The 20,785-nt window shown below is 40.2% G+C and overlaps 2 protein-coding genes across 5 annotated transcripts in view; one reads left to right on the plus strand and one right to left on the minus strand.

Moving 5' to 3' along the window:
• Positions 1–16,959, plus strand: taf8 (TAF8 RNA polymerase II, TATA box binding protein (TBP)-associated factor). 2 transcript variants are annotated; one of them, XM_031290536.2, is made up of 8 exons: positions 1–217; positions 4,105–4,264; positions 12,917–13,015; positions 13,097–13,159; positions 13,297–13,421; positions 14,348–14,495; positions 14,648–14,790; positions 16,538–16,959. In XM_031290536.2, the coding sequence occupies exons 1-8, from the start codon at positions 170–172 to the stop codon at positions 16,673–16,675; spliced, it is 924 nt and encodes a 307-aa protein (XP_031146396.1). In that variant the 5' UTR covers positions 1–169; the 3' UTR covers positions 16,676–16,959. The 2 variants fall into 2 exon arrangements, with proteins under 2 accessions (XP_031146396.1, XP_031146397.1); XM_031290537.2 differs by having other exon boundaries at positions 24–423.
• Positions 16,854–20,785, minus strand: part of LOC116043681 (protein pitchfork) — a 24,064-nt gene continuing 20,132 nt past the window's right edge. For all 3 annotated transcript variants that reach the window (XM_031290539.2, XM_031290542.2, XM_031290541.2), the window contains exons 3-5: positions 17,971–18,104; positions 17,777–17,894; positions 16,854–17,157 (exon numbers count right to left, since the gene is read on the minus strand). In XM_031290539.2, the coding sequence (XP_031146399.1) occupies positions 17,092–17,157; positions 17,777–17,894; positions 17,971–18,104 (318 nt within the window). In that variant the 3' untranslated portion in view covers positions 16,854–17,091. The remainder of the gene's footprint in view (positions 17,158–17,776; positions 17,895–17,970; positions 18,105–20,785) is intronic.

The following is a 20,785-nucleotide window of genomic DNA, read 5'->3' on the forward strand; positions in this document are numbered from 1 at the left end:
TAAATATAGTGCGGGTTAATTTTGACTTCCGCCCCAGTGACGGAAACGACGACATAAATTCATACCGTGTTTACTAATGGCGGCTAAAACGGCCGTCGGAAAAATTACGTTTTTTTCACTACAGAGTTAAATTAGTTTACTCCAAAGAGCAGAGTACAAATAATCACTTATGGCGGATCCTGTGGTTGCATCTAGAGGTTCCCTGAATGAAGGAGGGGTATGTTAAGAGACGGTTTTCTTCTCCCGTCATTAGCAGGATGTAGGCTAACGTTAGCTAACTTATCCGTAGGTTCTCAGTGTTTAGCTAACTGTTAGCAGTCAGTTGGAAGAGACTCGTCTGTACTGAATGTGTCTCAAGGAGTAATTTAAATAATTCCTCTTGAAGCCACAATGAGCCTGCTGTACTTTATCACAGACGACAAGGTTAGCTACTTCATCGTTTATATAACGTTAGTTAATTTGTCTGTAAATGCTAACGTTATTGAATGATTATTTACCCTTCTGGACAAATGTTAGTATGTGTTAGCTAGCTAGCTTAATTTGCATGTCGTGGTCATATTTCTGTACAGACTATAACCGCAGTTACCCGCTAACAATATGAATAGCCTGCAATGTACAGTACGTTTGTGTTTTATTTGTCTGGATTTGTTAATCCTAACGTTACACCTGCTAATGCTTAGCTACATGTGCTGCTGTAAATCCAGCCTGTCAATTAGCAGTGGTGGAAGGTAACTAAGTACATTTAGTGTTGTATATTTTTAACAGACTTGTAGTTGAGTATTTCCATATTATGCTACTTTAAACAAAACAATAAATTTCATATGGAATTATTGTGCTTTTTACTCCACTACATTTATTTGACACTTGGCTATAGTTATTGTTTACTAGGGCTGCACGATATGAGGAAAATATCTCATTGCGATTATTTTGACTGATATTGCGATATGATTCACGACATTGGAGGGAATCATTCTTTTTGTATCGCTATTCTCATTTCCATTGTAAAATGTAAAAATAAAAATGATTAGTGTGATTTTTGCTAGGATCTGTACCAAACAAATATGTTTTCTTATGTTTTATTATTCTGTAGGATATGATTTGTAGGCCTGGGCTGTCTCTGCAGAACCACAATACTTCATTCAGTATAGTTTGACACAAATTTTTGCCATTAACAAATATTGCGCCCCCTGTGATTTGGTTATTCCAATAGTCCATATTGCGATTTTGATAAAACTGGTTAATTGTGCAGCCCTACTGTTTCTGTATCTAAAATTGGCTCAACATTGACCAACTATAACATTACATGTAGGTTTGTTGGTGATAAAAAACAAATAATATAATATTCTATAATAATAAAATACTGTGAAAGATGGAATGTAATTAAGTACATTTACTCAAGTACCGTCATCGAATTCGAGCTGCTTGTACTTTTTATGAGTATTTCCCTTTTAATGGAACGTTATACTTCTACTCCACAACATCTTAGAGGCAAATATTGTACATTTTATTCCACTGACCGCTTTAGTTACTTTTCAGATGGCAGTTTTCCATCCCCTATCCTGTCCATTGAAAACCATGTATCTCCAAATGTGTTAATGTTGAATGTTTGTGATTAAACTGAAGGATGAAGTGTTCCTTTTATAGGTTGAGAAAAATCTCCCTCTTCTCAACCTAAATAAAGTCTTTAAAAAGCCTCCTGGATCAGCTGGAAAATGTATCGCCACAAAGCTGAAAACAGGCTGTTTTTCTGACACCATGAAGAGTTTTAAATGTTTTTAGAGATACGTGATTCTTACAGGACAGCAACACTACAAACATATGATGATTTTATAGGAAAAAAATGTTAATAATTGCGATTTTTCTTCCAGATATTGCGATTATGCAAGGGTGAGAACATAGATATGAATTGCCAGCAATAAGTGTTTTTCTTTTAATAAGCTTGGACTGAAATGTATTACAACAGCAGCATCTACATATTGCACTTTTTATGATCATGTTAAATAAAGTTAAAAATAATAAAATAAAAAGTCCGCTGAAAATAGGACATTTCTTTAAAAAATCTGTGATATGCAACATTACAAAAACAGTAAATAAAATAATAAAAAGAGGAATAAAAAATGTTAAAGCTATAGTGCGTAGTTTCTGTCGCCCCCATGACGAATTCTAAGTAATGACAACAAAACTGTCGGCACGTCCACATGATACAAGCCTTCCGTGACCACGCACCCCCCCACCCCTCCCCCACACAATTGCTTGTAGCCAAGGAGGACACGGAGGATTAAAAAAAAAAAACATGGACTCTTATGAAGAGGTAATTATCTTCACTCGAGTTTCTGCACGCGAATGTCGCCGAGCACCACAATCTTCTGAACATAGCCATACTGAGAAATACAGAGAGAGTTGTGTGGAGCTGATAGTCTTAATTTGTGGCTTTGTAGCAACTCATTTGGCAACGGCTTGAATGTAACGGATGTTCATTAAAATCAAAAAGTTACGCACTAAAGCTTTAAACCAAATGTTGCACCAAACATTCAACTAAATATTCACATTCGATTAATTGCGGCCTTCACGATTAGCCAATCCCATTCTTTCAAATCGCGATTTTGATTTTTAAAAAGATGAATCTTTCCGCCCTACTACCCAATAGTATATAAAGGAGTTAAAATGAGTGAAATGCAACGTACACATGAATGCAGCAGGAATAATAATCCACAAACATCAGATAGAATAGGAAAACACTGACAGGGAACATTTTACTGCAGAATCAGTACTTTTACTTTTCATACTTGAAGTACATTTTACTGATAATACTTACGTGCTTTTACTTACAACATTTGAAATCAGTGCTTTTACTTAAAGGTGCTCTAAGCGATGTTGGGTGACGTTACTTCTTGTTGACGTTCAAAGTATTGTCAAACAAGCTCGTCCCTCCCTCCTCATCCCGTCCCCTCCCCCTCCCTTCCGCGCACTAATACATCCATGGCACTAACCCCCACCCCCAAATCCTTCTTGTCGGTTATTGGCTGGAACACTCTTTATGTTTGGTGGTGCAGGTTGGCCAGTTTGTTTTTGTTGCCGTTTGTGGAGCCTGGGCTGTCTACAGAGACCGCGTTTTTTTTTTTACAGTGTGTTCATGGGACAGGCAGCTAGCGGATAGTGAGGAGATGTTTGCTGTATGTGACAAAAAATGTTGTAGCCTAAAACACGCGTCCCATCGCTTAGAGCCCCTTTAAGTAAAGGATCCGTGTACGTCTTCCACCACTGTCAACTAGTAAAGGCTGACACAATCAGAATCAGAATCAGAAAAAGCTTTATTGCCAAGTACGTTTACACACACAAGGAATTTGTCCTGGTGCTGTAGGTGCATGTCACATTAAAGCAACACGCACAGACACACCGAGTCGCCATATATGCGGTGCCAAAACAACTCTCTCTTAACTCTCGCAGGGAGAATACAGCATCACATGAGGAGAGGGAAAAAAAAAAGCAACTCTCAGACTATCCTCATAAAGATAAGAACAGTGTGGGAACAGGAAAAAAACACCTCAGCACATAGGCACACAAACAGTACATTTGCACTGCTGAACACAACATAACATAACATAAATGTACAGTTGCACATTTGGCTGCGAAGGCGTTGGACTGGGGAGAGGGTAGGTCGGGGGAGTTTGGCCTGCTGAGAAACGCACAGCCCGGCAGTCCCACTAGTGACCCAGTCCGCAGAATGTTATAGCGAAAACACAGCACGTTGCCATGGAGGCACATTAACTCCAGCGTTTGACTTATTCTGAGCAGGTCTCGTGACGTAAATAAAATACTGAGTTACTGTTAGACCAAAAAAGGTGACACACCCCTTGTTTTTAAGAGTTTCTCGTAACTCGGCCAAATAGGAGATCCAAGCCTTTTACGTAGCCTAAATGGTAATACTGTGTTAATGTTTTTATATTCTCAATTCATTTGATTGTTGTAAGAGCTTTGTACCTTCATACTCAATGTTATGTTTGTGTGTTTCATGCTGTAATGAGCCTGTTCATTCTGTTTATTATTGTTTACTGTTCTAATGCATTTTGTCTTACCTACTATATTTTTTCATGTGTTTTTCAGCGTGGGAGTAGTGGTAAAGCAGCTACCAGCCCTGCAGAGAACTACCACCTGGCTCGACGTCGCACCCTGCAGGTTGTTGTCAGTGCCCTCCTGACAGAGTGTGGCTTCGAGAGCGCAGAAAAGGCAGCAGTGGAGACACTCACTGAGATGATGCAGAGCTGTATGTATCAATGTGCCCTTGTTCATTTTCCTCAGAGCTGCATACTTTAATATTTGTGTTTTAAAATTAAAGGGCACCATGCTTGGTTCACCAATTGGTTTCGTGAAACCAATTTATCAGTTTAGTCCTCAAAGCATAGACTGTAAAAAAAAAGAAAAAAAAGATGGACTATGCATCTCCACTTCCTCACACTCTACAAAAGTGAAGCCAAAATATCCCGGATACGGGCACCGCCATCTTGTTATTTTGGATCCAGAGTCTGTGTGGTAGTGATCCGGCGGTGGAGCCGTGGTATCGAAGTCCCGCTCATATACCCGCCTGACCAATCATGAGCATTAAATAACTAATACAAACCAAACTTATCAGTAAAATGAACACTTGAACACTCAGAACTTGCTAAAATGACAGAAGTTTGGTCCATGTCCCATCTGCTTAAAAGTGCTGCTAATATTATGCTTTTTGGCTTTTTCCCTTTCTTTTTCCCTTTATTGTGTTATATATCTTTTTTGTGCACGTTATAGGTTTACAAAGTGAAAAAGCCCAAAGTCCACCCCAAAGGGACTTAAACACTGTTCACAAACTGCTCCAAACAGCTCTATTGTAGTCCAGCCTTTACTTCAGAGACGAACATGCGTCACTTTGTAACACACGTTATAATGCTCGCTTAGCTGCTAGCGTGGCACGCCCTCATACTCTGCTTCTGACTGGCTAGTAGTCCTTACCTAGGTACTGAGCATGTGCGACTCCCAACAAAGATGGATAGAAGTGAGATGCCTCACTCTGTAGCTAAAACAGAGAGCTCCACACACAGGGTGAAAAGAGGAGCTGCAGCAATGTGCAGTACAACAAAAATATGGTATTTTTTGAAAATTAAACCATGTAAACCTATTCTGATATAACCTCTAACTACAATTATGAACCTGAAAATGAGCATAATATGAGCACTTTAAGGCCCTGACACACCTAGGCGGCCGTTGGTCCTATTTGGGCCGAATTAATAATAACGCATGTTGGGTGAATGAAATTAGCACGCTAATGAGCCAGCAGCAGGCCTCACTGTAGGGATACTTCTTTGCTGAGAGAACGGATGACAGCCCGGTAGTGTTAATTTTGGCACCTACTTTTAAGTTACTTAGTTAGTTTTAGCAAAGCCCGTCTACGGAAAGCCGTTCCACTCCCTATTAAGCCCCATTGTACCTACTTTGGTTGCAGTTCCACCAGAGTTCCACTGGGGGTGATCACGGTCCAGTGCAAAATGAATGGGACCCTATGGAGCTAGACGGCTAAATTTGTCTCTTTCGCCTGATTGTCGTTGAGAAATCTCAGATTTGATTGTAGTTTTTGCAAGTTCAACATGGATTATAGGTCAAAAGTTGAATGAACGAGTACTTATGCCCTTTCGATTTGTTACAGGTTGAGTCGTTGTTGCCCATAACACGCTAGCATTCTGCTAATGAATGCTGATTGGTCAGTGAAGGACTGATTACGATCGGAGATCCCGCTTGACGGCATCCGAAGCAGAACCAGAATGCCAGAGTGAATATTTCGGCGTGGTCTTTAAAACATTAGCAAACCTCTTTCTAGCACGTGTATTGACAGGGAGAGCCTAACCTGTCAGCTGTGTTGTCGATGCCTCGAGAGAAAAAAGGAAGCGACTCAGAGCTTGCCCTAAAGCAGAATCTCTGGCCGTATATGTGTATGACGTCATTGACATTTTAAAAGGCTTTTTAGAACAAAAAAGCCACTTTAAAGCAGCCATATTATGCTCATTTTCAGGTTCATAATTGTATTTTAAGGTTGTACCAGAATAGGTTTACATGGTTTAATTTTCAAAAAACACCATATTTGTGTTGTACTGCAGTGCTCTCTCTCACTGCTGCAGATCCTCTTTTCACCTGGTCTCTGTTTTAGCTACAGAGTGAGACCTCTTTTCTTCTTCTTCTTCTGTACTATCTTTGATTGCACTGCACATGCCCAGTAGCTCAGATGTAGATCATGTCAGCTAGCTAGCTCCATAGACAGTAAAAGAAAGGCTGTTTCTACAACTTTGGTCAGTTACAAGGCAGGATTAGCTGGGAGACTTCTAAATGAGGGCGCACATGTAAGTAGTTCTTTTGTAGATTATGGTGAACTTGTGTGTGTTGTAGCAGTGCTTTGCTATTGAGAACGAGGTAGCATGCTAGCGTTAGCATGCTAGCGTTAGCCATAGCGTTAGCATGCTAACGCTACGAGCTAATGGTTGCGGTTAGCCTGCTCGTTTCGGCTTGTGATGTCACAAGCCGTGCTGATTTTGAACAGCTCACCCAGAGACTGAAGGCAGGACACATTCAGAAACTGTATCTCACTCTAAACAGCATGGGTGGATTTTTTTCAAAATTTGTATGTGTGTGGAAGCACCAGAGACACAACATAACACCCCAAATCCCAGAAAAAGTGATTTTTTCATAATATGGGCACTTTAAAAAAATCTAACACCCAGCAGTGTGTATTTTCTTAGCCTCCCCTTTCAAATGCAACATTCAAATTACTAGTCAAAAAATTATATCCTGAGAAAAGTGGATTTTGAGGGGTATAGCTCCATAGAGTCCCATTCATTCTGCACTGGCCTGTGAGCACCCCCTATATGGAACTCTGGTGGAACTGCAACCAGTTCAGAAGCCGGAAGTAACGAGAGAGTGGAACTTCTTCCCATATTAGAAATTCTTTGGTTTTAGTCATCAGGGGTGTGATTCTTCCGGATAATTCCGGAAATCCGGCTTTTCTGACCTGAAAATGAATTGGATGGAGAGTCCACTGAAGTCCACTGCGGTCTGAAGGGCTAATCCTCGCTAGATCACTAGCTAGTCGGGAGGTTGACAGCTAATGTTAGCCAGCTGAAGCTAACAGTCGATCGATGGTGAGTAACGTACGTTACACAGGCTGGCAGCAGCACAGAGTCCGGAGTTGATAAGTGTGGGGGGGGTAGAAAGGTGTTGAGAATGACCAACACCTAATCTTAAACTTAGTGTAGCTACTTAATTTGCTACGACCCGATCAGAGGTTACTTAAATTGGGACGTTGTGAGTGAGAAGCCGCTGCTGACCGGCGCAGAGCTCTGCCAGAACTCCGACTGCTGTCTGTCCGCGCGGCCGTCTGACGGCATCAGTATTAAATTGAGACAGTTCTATTAGCGGTTAAAAACGTCTCGCGTTAAATAGTAGTCTAATTCGGTACAGTTGGTTTTAACGCCTGATGCAAAGTGTAGGCCAATAGGAGTTCACATGAAAACCCTGAACAAGCAGCGTCGCTCTGCTCTGTCTTTCTGCTATGCCCCATTCACGTAGTAGTTTTACACTATGTAGATTAAACTCTGCAATTAATCCGCGGTTCACATGTATGTATGAACTGTGGTGGTCCGTTACACTCTAGGCTATATTCAACATCACTGATTAAGTAGCCTAAGTCAATCCTACAAACAACTGGACTTTAGGGTCAAGTGTTGTTGTATCCGGCCCACGTCCCGGATGTGAAAGCCTCCTTACTGGACTACTGAATATAATAATATTCCATTATATTTTGTATTTTGAATTGTTAGCTGCCACCAGAATTTTGTGATTTCCTTGCAATAAATATTGACATTTTTACCATAAATTGGTGCCTAAAAATGTATCAGAATGCAGGAATTGAAGTCATTTACCCTCAGAATTTCCTGGGGGAGGACCCCCAGACCCCCTCCCCCCCCTGCTTTGTGTGTTCCCGCAAAGACAAATTCTGAGCAAGGAAAAACCCTGAAGTATAATCACAGACAGCCATAAAAAACATTTAAATTGCAGAGTTAGAGTTATAACTTAATATGTACAGTGTCAACAGAGAGAAACACGGACAATTGAACAGACAGTGACAACATACATACTACATACCTACATACTGTAGAGAATGACAGTAACAGCATACAAACGGCATAAATAAAAATTTGTTATAAACGTGTGCTCTTTAAAAAGTAGAAAGCATTGTTTGCCAGTTACATTAAATGTTTAAAAAACCGTAAATGTCCGTGGGCGTGGTAATGTGGGCTGGTGTGGGGGTGTGGGTGTGGGTGTGGTAGTAAGGAGAGAGAATAGGAGAAGGAAGTTCGTGTGAGGTGGACCTGGTCACCACAGACCCAAATCTTCTCAGCTGTTGCTACTGTCATATGCTGCACTGTCTCTTCATGTGGCACTATTATTATTTATATTATAACAAGGTAATGCAATGTGTAATCAAGTGATGACTGATTAACAGTAATGTAAATGCTAAATGCCCTAATACCTACATATCATGTAAGACTCAATTTCTCCATTTCTTTGCACAAAACTCTCCAGAAAGTGCCATTTAATGGTTTATTTTTTAAAAAATGAGGGGGGGGAGGGGGCTGTCGCAGCGTCATGGGTGCGCCGTATATTTTCCTGCTTTTTTGTCCTTTGCCAATCACACCTATGAGTCATAGTCATCTTTAGTCATTCACGTCTTTTTTTGTTAAGTTTTAGTCGGCTAAAAGTCTCGTCATCTTAGTCAAGTTTTAGTCAAAACATTTTAGTCTTTTTTTTTTAAATAAATTATTATTTCTGATAACCATTTCAGTCAAGTAGTGTTTCACACATCTCAAATATTGGTTGAATGTCATAATTACCTGACAAAATACACTTGTTGAATGATTTTTGTTGAATGCAACTTTGTTAAACTCGTCTGGTTTTATATCGAGCCTCTTCTGTCATGCAAATACAATCGTACACAGACACATGTTAGATAAGCGCCAGGGCTCCTGGGCTCTACAGCACGTTGTTTTGTTGCCAGCGGTTGCATACATTACTCCAGCCGTTCTGCAAGCTGTTTAAGAGCGGCTTCACCAGCAGGGCTAAAGCCTGTCTCCTTCCTTTAGCCGGGGCCGGGGCACATCGCTACGCGTTGTAGCGGCTTCTGCAGCAGGCTGAACCGGGCTTCCTCCCTCCCCCGCCCGGGCCACATCGCTACCTGGATGTGTGACGGCTAGACGAAAAAAAGGGGACACGCCGAATCTCTAGATGAGTCGCAGCCGAGCCGCGCCTGATTGCCCGCAAAATACTGGGAACCAAGCAGCGATTGGCCTGTTTGGAACAGGCACGCGCTCCAAACAGGCACTGCAGTAGTTCTATCTCATGATGAAAAAGTAGAGACGATTGTAGACGAAAATGAAGAGAGATTTTATCTTAGTTTTTATTTTCTTCAAAACATTTTAGTCTCGTCTTTTTTCGTCAACAATAATGCATGTTAATTTAGTCTCAGTCAGCGTTTTTTGGACATTGGTGCACTCTCGTCATCATCTCATCTTAGTCATGGAAAAAAAGGTCGTTGACGAACATATTTAGTCTCGTCTGACGAAATTAACACTACAGCCCCGGAGAGGGACAGTCCGGTTAGCCATCTCCCGGTGTCCGCTGTCTTTCGGTGGGGAGGAAGCCTATGCTCTGTTCGGTTCTGCCGCTGCTCGAGCAAACGCCGTTTGTTGTGGGTATCATAGCAATGTTATCCGGTTTCCCTTGTTGAATGACGAAAAAGATTACCACCGCTTGCTGGTATGGAGAGTTATTTCCTCTCACGCAGGCGCAGAACGTATGTGGTACTTGGGCGTTGGCTGTAATCTCTTGCGGTGTGTTCCAGTGCTAATTTTTGGCCAAGACAAGACAGGGTTCATACGTTTTGAAAAAACATGGAAAAGTTATGGAATTTAAAAAATGCAAATTCCAGGCCTGGAAAGGTTTTGGAAACATAAAAAGTAGGGATGTCCAGATCCGATCACGTGATCGGAAATCGGGCCCGATCACGTGGTTTCAGACTCGATCGGAATCGGACGTTACCTCCCGATCAGGACTCGGATATATATGTATATATATTCTCATTATTTTTTAACACATCTAACAGCGACCAGCAGCACAAAAACTCTCCTGGGTTTAATGTGTTTAATGCATGCAATTTTTGTATTTATTTATTCATGATCGTAAGCGCCTTGGCATCAACCATACCATGGTTGATGCAGTGTGTTATTGTTTTTGCCGTTTTATAATTGTTCTGTGTAGTTTTTGTGAAATGTCAGGGGTTGATGCATGACTGTATAAGTGAAGACAAAACGCCCTGGTGGCTGGCTGCAGTATAGATCATAAATACGGTCCCCATGTAAAGGCCCTGACACACCAAGCTGACAGCCGGGGACTAATGGCGACGACGGCCGACAGTGGCGCACGTCGGCCCTCGTCGCCCTTGCAGGGTTCATACACATTTTAACCAATACTTTTCCATGACTTTATGGCAAATTTCCATGACTATGTATTCCTGAAAATGTCAGTCGACATTATACAATAAGAATAAAAATCTGTGTTAAAGTTTACCCTCAGAGGTTTAACAATAAAATGAATGACAATTTATGTGGTTCATAGAGGGATTCGTAATATCGCGCCCCGAATAGAACGTTGAGGTTAAGACGACGTGAAATACATTTATTAATCACATATTATTATGCTGTGTTAAAAAAAAGAATTCCATGACTTTTCCAAAACTTTTTTTTTGTCTTTGGTCTTTTTATTAGGGATGTCCCGATCAGGTTTTTTTGCCCTCGAGTCCGAGTCCGAGTCATTTGATTTTGAGTATCTACCGATACCGAGTCCCGATCCGATACTTCTATAACATATAAAAAAAGAATAAAGAAGAGCGAAAAAACAGATCCAGGATGTTCCTTATTTTTTATTTAATTCACCTTATTTTAACATTCAACAACGCTGTTAACAAACAGAGCACTTCTGTTACATATCTCACAGTTTACTATGGCAATGTTTTTGTCATCAACTTTATAATACCTCCAGACCGCAGACATACTCGCGCCTTCCGCTTCAAGCTGCTTCCGTGTTTTACTTTGCCGGCATTTAACCAATAGCATCTCTGCAACAAAGTGATGTCATGCCGCACACGTTGCTGTTTCTGTGTGGATTCAAAAGGGTCTAACTCTGTGCCACCGCATAACTATAGATGTGTTAAAAAAATAATGAGAATATATATACATATATATCCGAGTCCTGATCAGGAGGTAACGTCCGATTCCGATCGAGTCTGAAACCACGTGATCGGGCCCGATTTCCGATCACGTGATTGGATCTGGACATCCCTAGTTAAAACGGATGAAAAGATGGAGAACCAGACAGACAATATTGTATGTACAGTGTCAACAGAGAGAAACACGGACAATCGAACAGACAGTGACAACAAAGAACATACTGTAGAGAATGACAGTAACAGCATACAAACGTAGTAAGCATTGTTTGCCAGTTACTTACATTAAATGTTTAAAAATCTGTTACATAAGGTACTGCTTATATTATTTCACCATCTGTACACAAATTGAATTAATTCATTCAATTTTATAGGATTTGAAAAAAAAATTTTTTAAATGATTTTAAAACAGTATCCTGACTAAACTTTAACATACACCAGTCTGTGATCTACTTGTCAAAATAATTCATAATTTCTGCTTTTTTTTACCTAAAAAATGAGGTATAATGTCATATAAAATCGGTTTATTGACCATGAATAAAGAAAACTTTGAAAGCTTTTTTGACAAAAACATTTAAAAAAATGTTACTGTTTGTTGCAAAAAGCGCTAAAAAAGTGAATTTTCAATTTTGACCCGAAAGGACAAGGAAAGACAACACAAGGGTTAAACATGACAATGACTAAGACAGATGATATGGCCACAATTTCTGTACCTTCCTTTTCAACTAAAACAGTTAATTTTATTATTATTATGTGGTGCTAATGACATTTTTCCTCAGGTATTTGGAGAAACCAACAAAAATCTGTATATTCTCAACTATGTATGGTCTTAGCCACTGTTAGTTGTTGTTGTTCAGACAGAGTGAAGAAAACATTCAGATAGATAAAAATCAGTTTAAAGAGTTTTCATTTTGCCTAAAAACCTACAACCTAAAGTGCTTGTATTTGCTAAATCACCCATCAACGGTACTATTACACATCTCATAAAGAACGTGTGCTGAGTATGCAGGTTAACAGTCTGGCAGATGCATTCAGTAACTCTAAGCCATCTAACTGACCATATAGTGTAGCCTTCCTAAAAGGATAGGTTGTCATTCAATGTGCACTGTGTTTCATGAAATTTATATACATTTAATGAAATACAGTGCAAACTGTGTGGGGGTGCTTTCGCAGCGTCATGGGTGCGGCGTATATTTTCCTGCTTTTTTTGTCCTTTGCCAATAACACCTATGGTAGATATAGTTTGATCATTGTAGCTGCAGCTGATACATCACTTCCTGCATATGTGTCAAATGTGTTATTGCATTTTAATGTGAAAGCAGTAGTATGCCTTTACTGTGAAACTAGAGCTGTTGATAAAAAGTATTAGTTTTTCTAATAATACACATTCAGAATGAGATATTGCAGGGTCAAAATAGTTTTATTATATAGGTTTAAGAAAGCATGAAGGAGAGTGTTTCAGAAAATCAGGACTGACATTACATCTTATCAAGACAAGGAGACAGAGCCATGCACAACGGGTACAGGATTGGTAGATGCCCTGAGTTCAGGTGTATCAGCACTGTGAACTTCCACGTTATTTTCTAAATCCCAAAATTTCTTTTGCCTCTTTTACAGATATAACCGAAATAGGTCGGTGTGCTAAAGCTTATTGTGAACACACGGCCAGAAGCGTCCCAACCTTGGCAGATACAGTGGTCACACTCATTGAAATGGGTAAGTACTGGAGGACGCCAACATATCGATGAAGCCTGGCTAACACAGAGGACATCATTTGATCTGTTTGTGTCACTGCAGGTTTCAATGCCGACACCCTGCCTGTGTATGCCAAGAGATCACAGAGGATGGTTATAACTGCCCGTAAGTAGGCACTCTGCTTTCCACTGTTGGTATGAAATAGACTAGTAATGGTAGTTTAATTCGATATGATAACTGAAAAAAATTGACATAGATGTGAACTTCTTTTTTTCTTTGTGATTGGATTTTATAAATTTCAGCTCCAGTGACGAACGCACCTGTGACTCCCAAAGCCCTGTCGGCCGGACAGAAACGCACCCATCCGGCTTACATCCCCAGCCACTTCCCAGAGTTCCCGGACCCTCACACGTACATCAAAACACCCGTGAGTCCGAACTTTTCTTGGTAGTTTTAGAGATCCTTAAAGTGCCCATATTATGAAAAAATCACTTTTTCTGGGATTTGGGGTGTTATGTTGTGTCTCTGGTGCTTCCACACACATACAAACTTTGAAAAAAATCCACCCATGCTGTTTAGAGTGAGATACGGTTTCTGAATGTGTCCTGCCTTCAGTCTCTGGGTGAGCTGTTCAAAATCGGCACGGCTTGTGACGTCACAAGCCGAAACGAGCAGGCTAACCGCAACCATTAGCTCGTAGCGTTAGCATGCTAACGCTATGGCTAACGCTAGCATGCTACCTCGTTCTCAATAGCAAAGCACTGCTACAACACACACAAGTTCACCATAATCTACAAAAGAACTACTTCCATGTGCGCCCTCATTTAGAAGTCTCCCAGCTAATCCTGCCTTGTAACTGACCAAAGTTGTAGAAACGGCCTTTCTTTTACTGTCTATGGAGCTAGCTAGCTGACATGATCTACATCTGAGCTACTGGGCATGTGCAGTGCAATCAAAGATAGTACAGAAGAAGAAGAAGAAAAGAGGTCTCACTCTGTAGCTAAAACAGAGACCAGCTGAAAAGAGGATCTGCAGCAGTGAGAGAGAGCACTGCAGTACAACACAAATATGGTGTTTTTTGAAAATTAAACCATGTAAACCTATTCTGGTACAACCTTAAAATACAATTATGAACCTGAAAATGAGCATAATATGGCTGCTTTAAACAAACCCTGAACTAATGTTCTAATTGGTAATATTATATGTCAAGATAAGATGTAATCTCCCTGGAAACACCCTTCAGTTTCACCACTGCAGTCCTGGCATGAATCAGCAAGCCGTTCATTATGTGTAACATATGAAATTCAGAAAGGGAAGTGTGTGTGTGAGGTGTGTTTTCCTTTGTGCCCTTAGACGTTCAGGGAGCCTGTGTCAGACTACCAAGTGGTGAGAGAGAAGGCAGCAAGTCAGAAGAGAGACGTGGAGCGAGCGCTCACACGCTTCATGGCCAAGACGGGAGAAACTCAGAGCCTCTTCAAAGACGACATCACTGCCTTCCCATGTGAGTGATTCCACCAAGTGGACATTTATTTAAAAAAATCGGTTATAATATGTCGTTTACACATTCAAGTCTGTCTTGTTCCCTGTATGCATATCAAACTACTGAAAGCATGTTTTATTTATGAGTTTTAATCCCTGTGAGTGTGTTTCCAGTGATCGCAGCACAACCAAGCAGCATCCCATATCTCAGTGCCCTCCTGCCCTCGGAGCTGGAATTGCAGACTCTGGAGGAGACAGACTCCTCGGAGCAGGACGACCAGACAGACAGTGAGAACGCAGCCGGGAACCTCATCAATGTAAGTCTTTACTACTGGAGCTTGCCCAGTGTCTGATATAGTGTGTTTTTCTACCGTCTGGGTCTCTCTCTGAGTTCCCAGAGATATTAAAGTGATTACGTCCTGGGGCTTGGCCACTGTTTCCACACATTTGTGCACATTAATTCAGAAAGAGTAATTTGATTCTTTAAACTCCGATTTACTTACCAGTACCAAGTATCAAACCTACCTCTTGAATTTCATGTAGTGCCTCCAGGAGCTCTATTTAGGTTGGATTTGGAAAATGTCACGTAGAATATACAGAAGCTCTATTATGAAGATCTTCAGTAGGTTTGTGTGCCAGGAATTTAAATGTCAGTATTACTGGGAATTGCCATTTTGCTCAAACTTCTAGGATTTCTTGCATACAATAATTTGTATCCAGAGACATGGGGACATTTATTTGTAAATGTACAGTGTATGACCCTGTTAGTGCTGACCTGAGGTCATTACTGGTTGAAGTGGCAGAGAAAGAATATCCCTCGCGGATTAGCAGAAGGTTGATCCAATTTTATTAATAACAGCATTTTAAAGGAGAATTCCGGCCAATTTTTACGTTAATCTTGATCGCAATAGCTACGCGAGTACTTTCGATAGAAAAAACCCCGACCCGAATCAGTGCAGGTAACATGGAGAAGCTGCAGCTACGGACTACAAGAGTCCCCTGAGCTAAAACGGCAGTGGTCGGGGCAAGTTCTAAGAGTGCCTTTGTGCCTCTTAACAGACACAAAATGCAATTAATATATCGTAACGTAAAAATTGGCCGGAATTCTCCTTTAAGTTTGAACATCAATAGAATCCATGAGGTTTGGAGAAGGCATCTTTTGTTTCAGTACATGAACACACAGATGCGAAAAATGCTAAAAAAAACAACAAACAAATCAATCCTGTCTTCCTGCGGGTAATTTTCCCAGGAACTGGGAGCGGGTTTTTAGTAAAAATTCCAAGGAAATACTGTGATCCATATTCCTGGAACTCAAAACCACTGAAGATGTTCATAACAGGGCTTTTGTATATTAAACATGCAAGTTTCCAAATCCAAACTAAGTAGTGCTCCAGGAAGCCATGGTACTGCCAAGTAAATCTGAGTTTAAAGAATCCAATTAGCCTTTTCTAAAACCATTTAAAGCAATAGACATTTTGTGAAATAAGCTTGTTCACTTTATTGCCGAGAGTTAGATGAGAAGATTGATGCTACTTCATTATCCGTTTGAATGTCGCTAGAGCCAGGAGTATCTTAGCTTAGCATACAGACTGGAAACAGCGAGCCTGGCTCTTGACAAAGTAAAAAAAAAAAAAAAAAAAAACGCTACTTGCACCTCTGAAGCTTACTAATTAATTCATCATATATCTAATTTATTTAAGTCATACATTTACTGGGAGTTGCATGCTGTTACTATTTCTTTGTCGGGAGCAGTGACTTCCATTGCTGTACTGATAAACGCTAAACCTTATGCGCAGTGAGCTTTGGAAGGTGCTGATATGCAGACTTAGATATTACTTCAGAGCCAGGCTAGCTGTTTCCCCATTTCCAGTCTTTTATGCTACGCTAAGCCTGCTGGCTCTCGCGCTATACTCAACTCACAGACATGAGTTATATCAGTCTTGAAGAAAAGCAAATAAATGCATGTCAAATTATTTTAAATTACTTTAAATGTGATGTGCAAGTATGTAGTGTTCAATGATTGCTGTCACTTAATGCATCTTTAATTCGGTTTCCCTCACTCAGGATGATCCAGGAGGTGACAAAGAGAACTCCATGCTTCCGCCCAGCGGCGTTCCCTCCGCAAAGGCCAGCGAGGAGAACGTGATCGACAACCCGTACCTTCGGCCGGTCAAGAAACCCAAAGTGAGGAGGAAGAAATGAAACCGATATGAACCAACAGACACACTTGCCACAGTGGTTGGCGCTTTCAGCAGTGCAGTGGTTCCCTCCAGAGAGGAGAGAGGCACGGCGTTGAAGCGTCCGGGACCAGCGCCGCTGTTGGTTTTTTTGTATATTGACTGACTTCTTTTGAAGAGACAACTTTTTTTTTTTTGTGTTGCGTTACTTTTCAGCAAGCACTAACTTGGTAAAAACATGGTGTAATATACCACCCTTACAGAAATCAGTCATTTTGTGAATAAAGATAAATTAGTTGTTTTTTTTTTTTTACTCTTGAGATATCTAACTTTTCTTCTGACAGTCCGGGAAATGTCTGTAAAAGTTGAGGTAAATAATTTGACAAAGGCACCATTTTCACATCAGTATCCAGGTTGGGATTTCATCCATCAGCTTTAGCGTTAATAGTACAAACTCAGGTAGGCCACCTTGCTTCTGTGCTTCAGGAACTCCTTTTCTTTGTTTAGCTGAAGGAAAACAAAAAGCGCATTAGATGTGTTGCTTTACATTATGAATGTATCCAACCATAACAATTCCTATGGAAAATAGTGCAATTCTTTAGCAGCAGCTGTGTGTACGTTTGGTGCAGGATTTGGGATCGGTAACAATACTCAAAACGTGTTTTTATCTGCACGTTAACTTTTTTAACGGAATAACTCGACATTTTGGGAAACACTTATTGGCTTTCATGACAAGACATACATAAGACTGATACCACTTATTTCCGTATAGAAAGTGGTATAAAAAACGGAGTACATTAACTCAAGCACTCTCAAATACAAATTTGAGGTACTTTACTTTTCCCATTTTATGCAACTTCTTTCTTCTACTCATTCACGACTACATTTATCTGACAGCTTTAGTTACTTTCCAGATTACAATCTTTTGTGCCATTGTCCAGTGAAGTATATCTACAAACTTGGTGATTCAGAATTTCAAATGTTTCAGATAAACTAAAGGGTTCCTTTATGGGTTGAGAAAATTCTCCTACTTCTTCAGCTAAATGAATAAATAAAAAAATTAGTTTGCATGCAAGAACCGACTGCCTCTTTCAGTCCGTTTTACGTTTTGGAGTTCAAATCTTACCTTCACCCTGAGTGACTTCTTCTGCGTCTGAGGCAGTCTGGACCAGTCTGGGTTCCCGAAGCACATCGGCCAGCTCACTTTCCTGTTCGTCACTGCATCGTGAGCGTAGGTCCCGGGCCTGTATCACAGAATGACCATGTGTCAGCTCAGTTCCGCACATTACGTTACATTGGAGCTGTGTGTGTCTGTCTCACCCTGGGCTGTCCTCCGCTGTACATGACGTGCTTCTGAACCTCTCTGTGGTTGAGTTGAAAGGTGTTTTGGCAGGAGGGGGGACTCTGGACCGGCTTTGATCCTGCTGGTACTGCTGTGGTGAAGGGGTCGCTGTCTGGGGATAGAAATTGTAACTAATTAAATTAAACTTGACATGAAGTGGTAACTCCTGCCATTTAGCACTGCAACTCACAAGAGGCAGATTTAAAAAAAAAAAATAAATAATGGTCAAATCAAAGCAGTAGTGGTTATGTTCTGATCTTAGAGTGAAACTTAGTACATTTATACTTTACAAATTAAGATTTTTTTTTTTTTTTTTTTTAGAAATATGTTTATTGATTTTCAAGAAAAAGAGTAAAAGAAAGGAGAGAGAGGGAGAAAAAACACCTAACAAAGAACACATAACATACAGAACACAGCACATCCAGGATTACAACAATATTCCATGGTCATAGTTAGGATGGGTACTATAAACAAAAACATTTAAAAGTAGTGAAGATAAATGAATTTGACATATACAAAATCATCTACTCATTTGCACAGTGAGGTTTTATACAATAGCCAATGCCTAGGAGCTCACATTTTTAAGGTAATTCAGTATCGGGTCCCATGTTTTATCAAACTTGTCTCCTCTATCTTCATTATAGAATCTCAATCTTTCCAGATGTAAAGTATTTGACAATTCTCCCAGCCACAAATTATATGAAGGCACAGAATCCATTTTCCATACACGTAAAATCAACTTTTTTGCAATCACCATCCCAAATTGAATGGCTCTTCTTTCAAATTTATTGACGGAGGAGAGGACACTAGTGGCCCCCAGAATCGCTACCAAGGGGCTGGGTACCAAATTCTTACCAAAAGCCTCAGAAAAAAACAGAAAAATACACTTCCAATATGAATGAAGTTTACTACATGCCCAGAAAGAATGTGCTAGAGTACCTATATGGGATTTACATCGGTTACATACTGGTGAGATATCAGGATAAAATTTGTGTAACTTTTCCCGCGAATAATAGAGTCTGTGGAGTGTTTTAAACTGTATTAGGTTGTGTCTGGTATTAACTGAACACTTTTGCACATTACGTAGACATTCTTCCCAAACTTCATCATTTAATTCCATATTCAACTCATCTTCCCATGCCCGTTTATACACCTCTGTATTCATCAGAGCTCCATCATGAAGCATTTGAAAGAAAGCAGAGATTGCCCCTCGGGAGCCCGGGTCAAATTTGTTAACTGCCTCAAGAGTATCATGTTTATTCAGAACTTCAAAGTTTGGTATATTTTTTTTAGCAAAATCTCTAATCTGCAAAAATCTGAAAAAACTTGAGGCAGATAGACTATATTTGGCTTGCAGCTGCCTAAATGAAGCAAAATTCCCCCCAATATACAAATCATTTATGTTTTTAATGCCTTTCTGTTTCCAAGCAAAGAAAGCAATATCATTTAGGCCAGGTATGAAAGCGTGATTTTCACAAATTGGAGTATCAGTATATACACTTGGCGCCTTGATATGGAGTTTTATCTGCTCCCATGTGCGCATAGTGCCATTGATTACAAAGCTGTTACTATAATGTGACTTCCTAACTTTGGTGGGGCTGTTGAGCAAAGCCAGCAAGGAGGTCTTGTTACAAAGCAATCGTTCTATGCGAAGCCAAGCAGGGCAGGAATAAGAAGAGGAGGGGGGGCCTTTCCTCCACCAAGCAAGTATAGACAGATGAGCCGCCCAATAATACATTTTAAAATTCGGTAAGGCAAAGCCTCCAGCATTTTTTGGTTTACATAGATGTTTTTTGGAAATCCTGATGGCTTTGTAGTTCCAGATAAAAGGAGCAATAATTGAATCTAATTGTTTAAAGTAATACTGGGCAATGTAACATGGAAGAGACTGAAAGAGATGCAGGAAACGTGGCAGTGCAATCATCTTAACTGCATTAATCTTACCTACAAGAGAAATAGGAAGAGTCTTCCAAAAATGTATACTTTGTTTAAGTTGCTCTATCTTATTATACCAATTCTTCTGTAGAAGGTCCCCAGGGTCTTTAGTCACAGTTATACCAAGATACGAAAAATCTTTAAAAGCTTTTTTAAAAGGAGTAGACTGTATAAATGTCATATCAACTTCGTTAGAAATTGGCATCAACTCACTTTTATCCCAGTTAACAGAAAATCCGGAGAATCTGCCAAAGTTGCTAATTAAAGTTAAAAGATGAGGTATCGAAGCTTGAGGATGAGAAATGAATAAAAGGATGTCGTCCGCATACAGTGAAATATGATGCTCTTGTCCATAAATGTTGATAGGAGATATTAGACGACTTTGTCTAATACTGACTGCTAGCGGTTCAATAATAATTGAGAACAGGAAAGGGGAGAGGGGACACCCCTGACGAGTTCCACGACTGATTGTAAAAGGGCATGAGATATTATGGTTGGTTATGACAGAGGCGGTTGGATGTGAATAAATAAGCTCAATCCATTTCATAAAGGAGGGCCCAAAACCGAATTTTTTAAGTGTAAACAACATATAGGGCCATTCCACCTGATCAAAGGCACGCTGTGCATCTAAAGAAATTATTACCGTCTCTTCAGTGTGTTCTGTATACAAAATATGGAACAAGCGGCGCAAATTAAAGTACATATGCCTACCTGGCATGAACCCTGTTTGGTCAGGGTGAATAATAGAACAAATGTGCTCCTTTAATCTATTGGCTAAGACTTTCCCAAGAATTTTCGTTTCGATAGGTAGCAGGGAGATAGGACGATATGAAGAGACCAGGTTAGGATCACGTCCAG

This window comes from Sander lucioperca, chromosome 12 (assembly GCF_008315115.2).
Source record: "Sander lucioperca isolate FBNREF2018 chromosome 12, SLUC_FBN_1.2, whole genome shotgun sequence".
Classification (NCBI taxonomy): Eukaryota; Metazoa; Chordata; class Actinopteri; order Perciformes; family Percidae; genus Sander; species Sander lucioperca.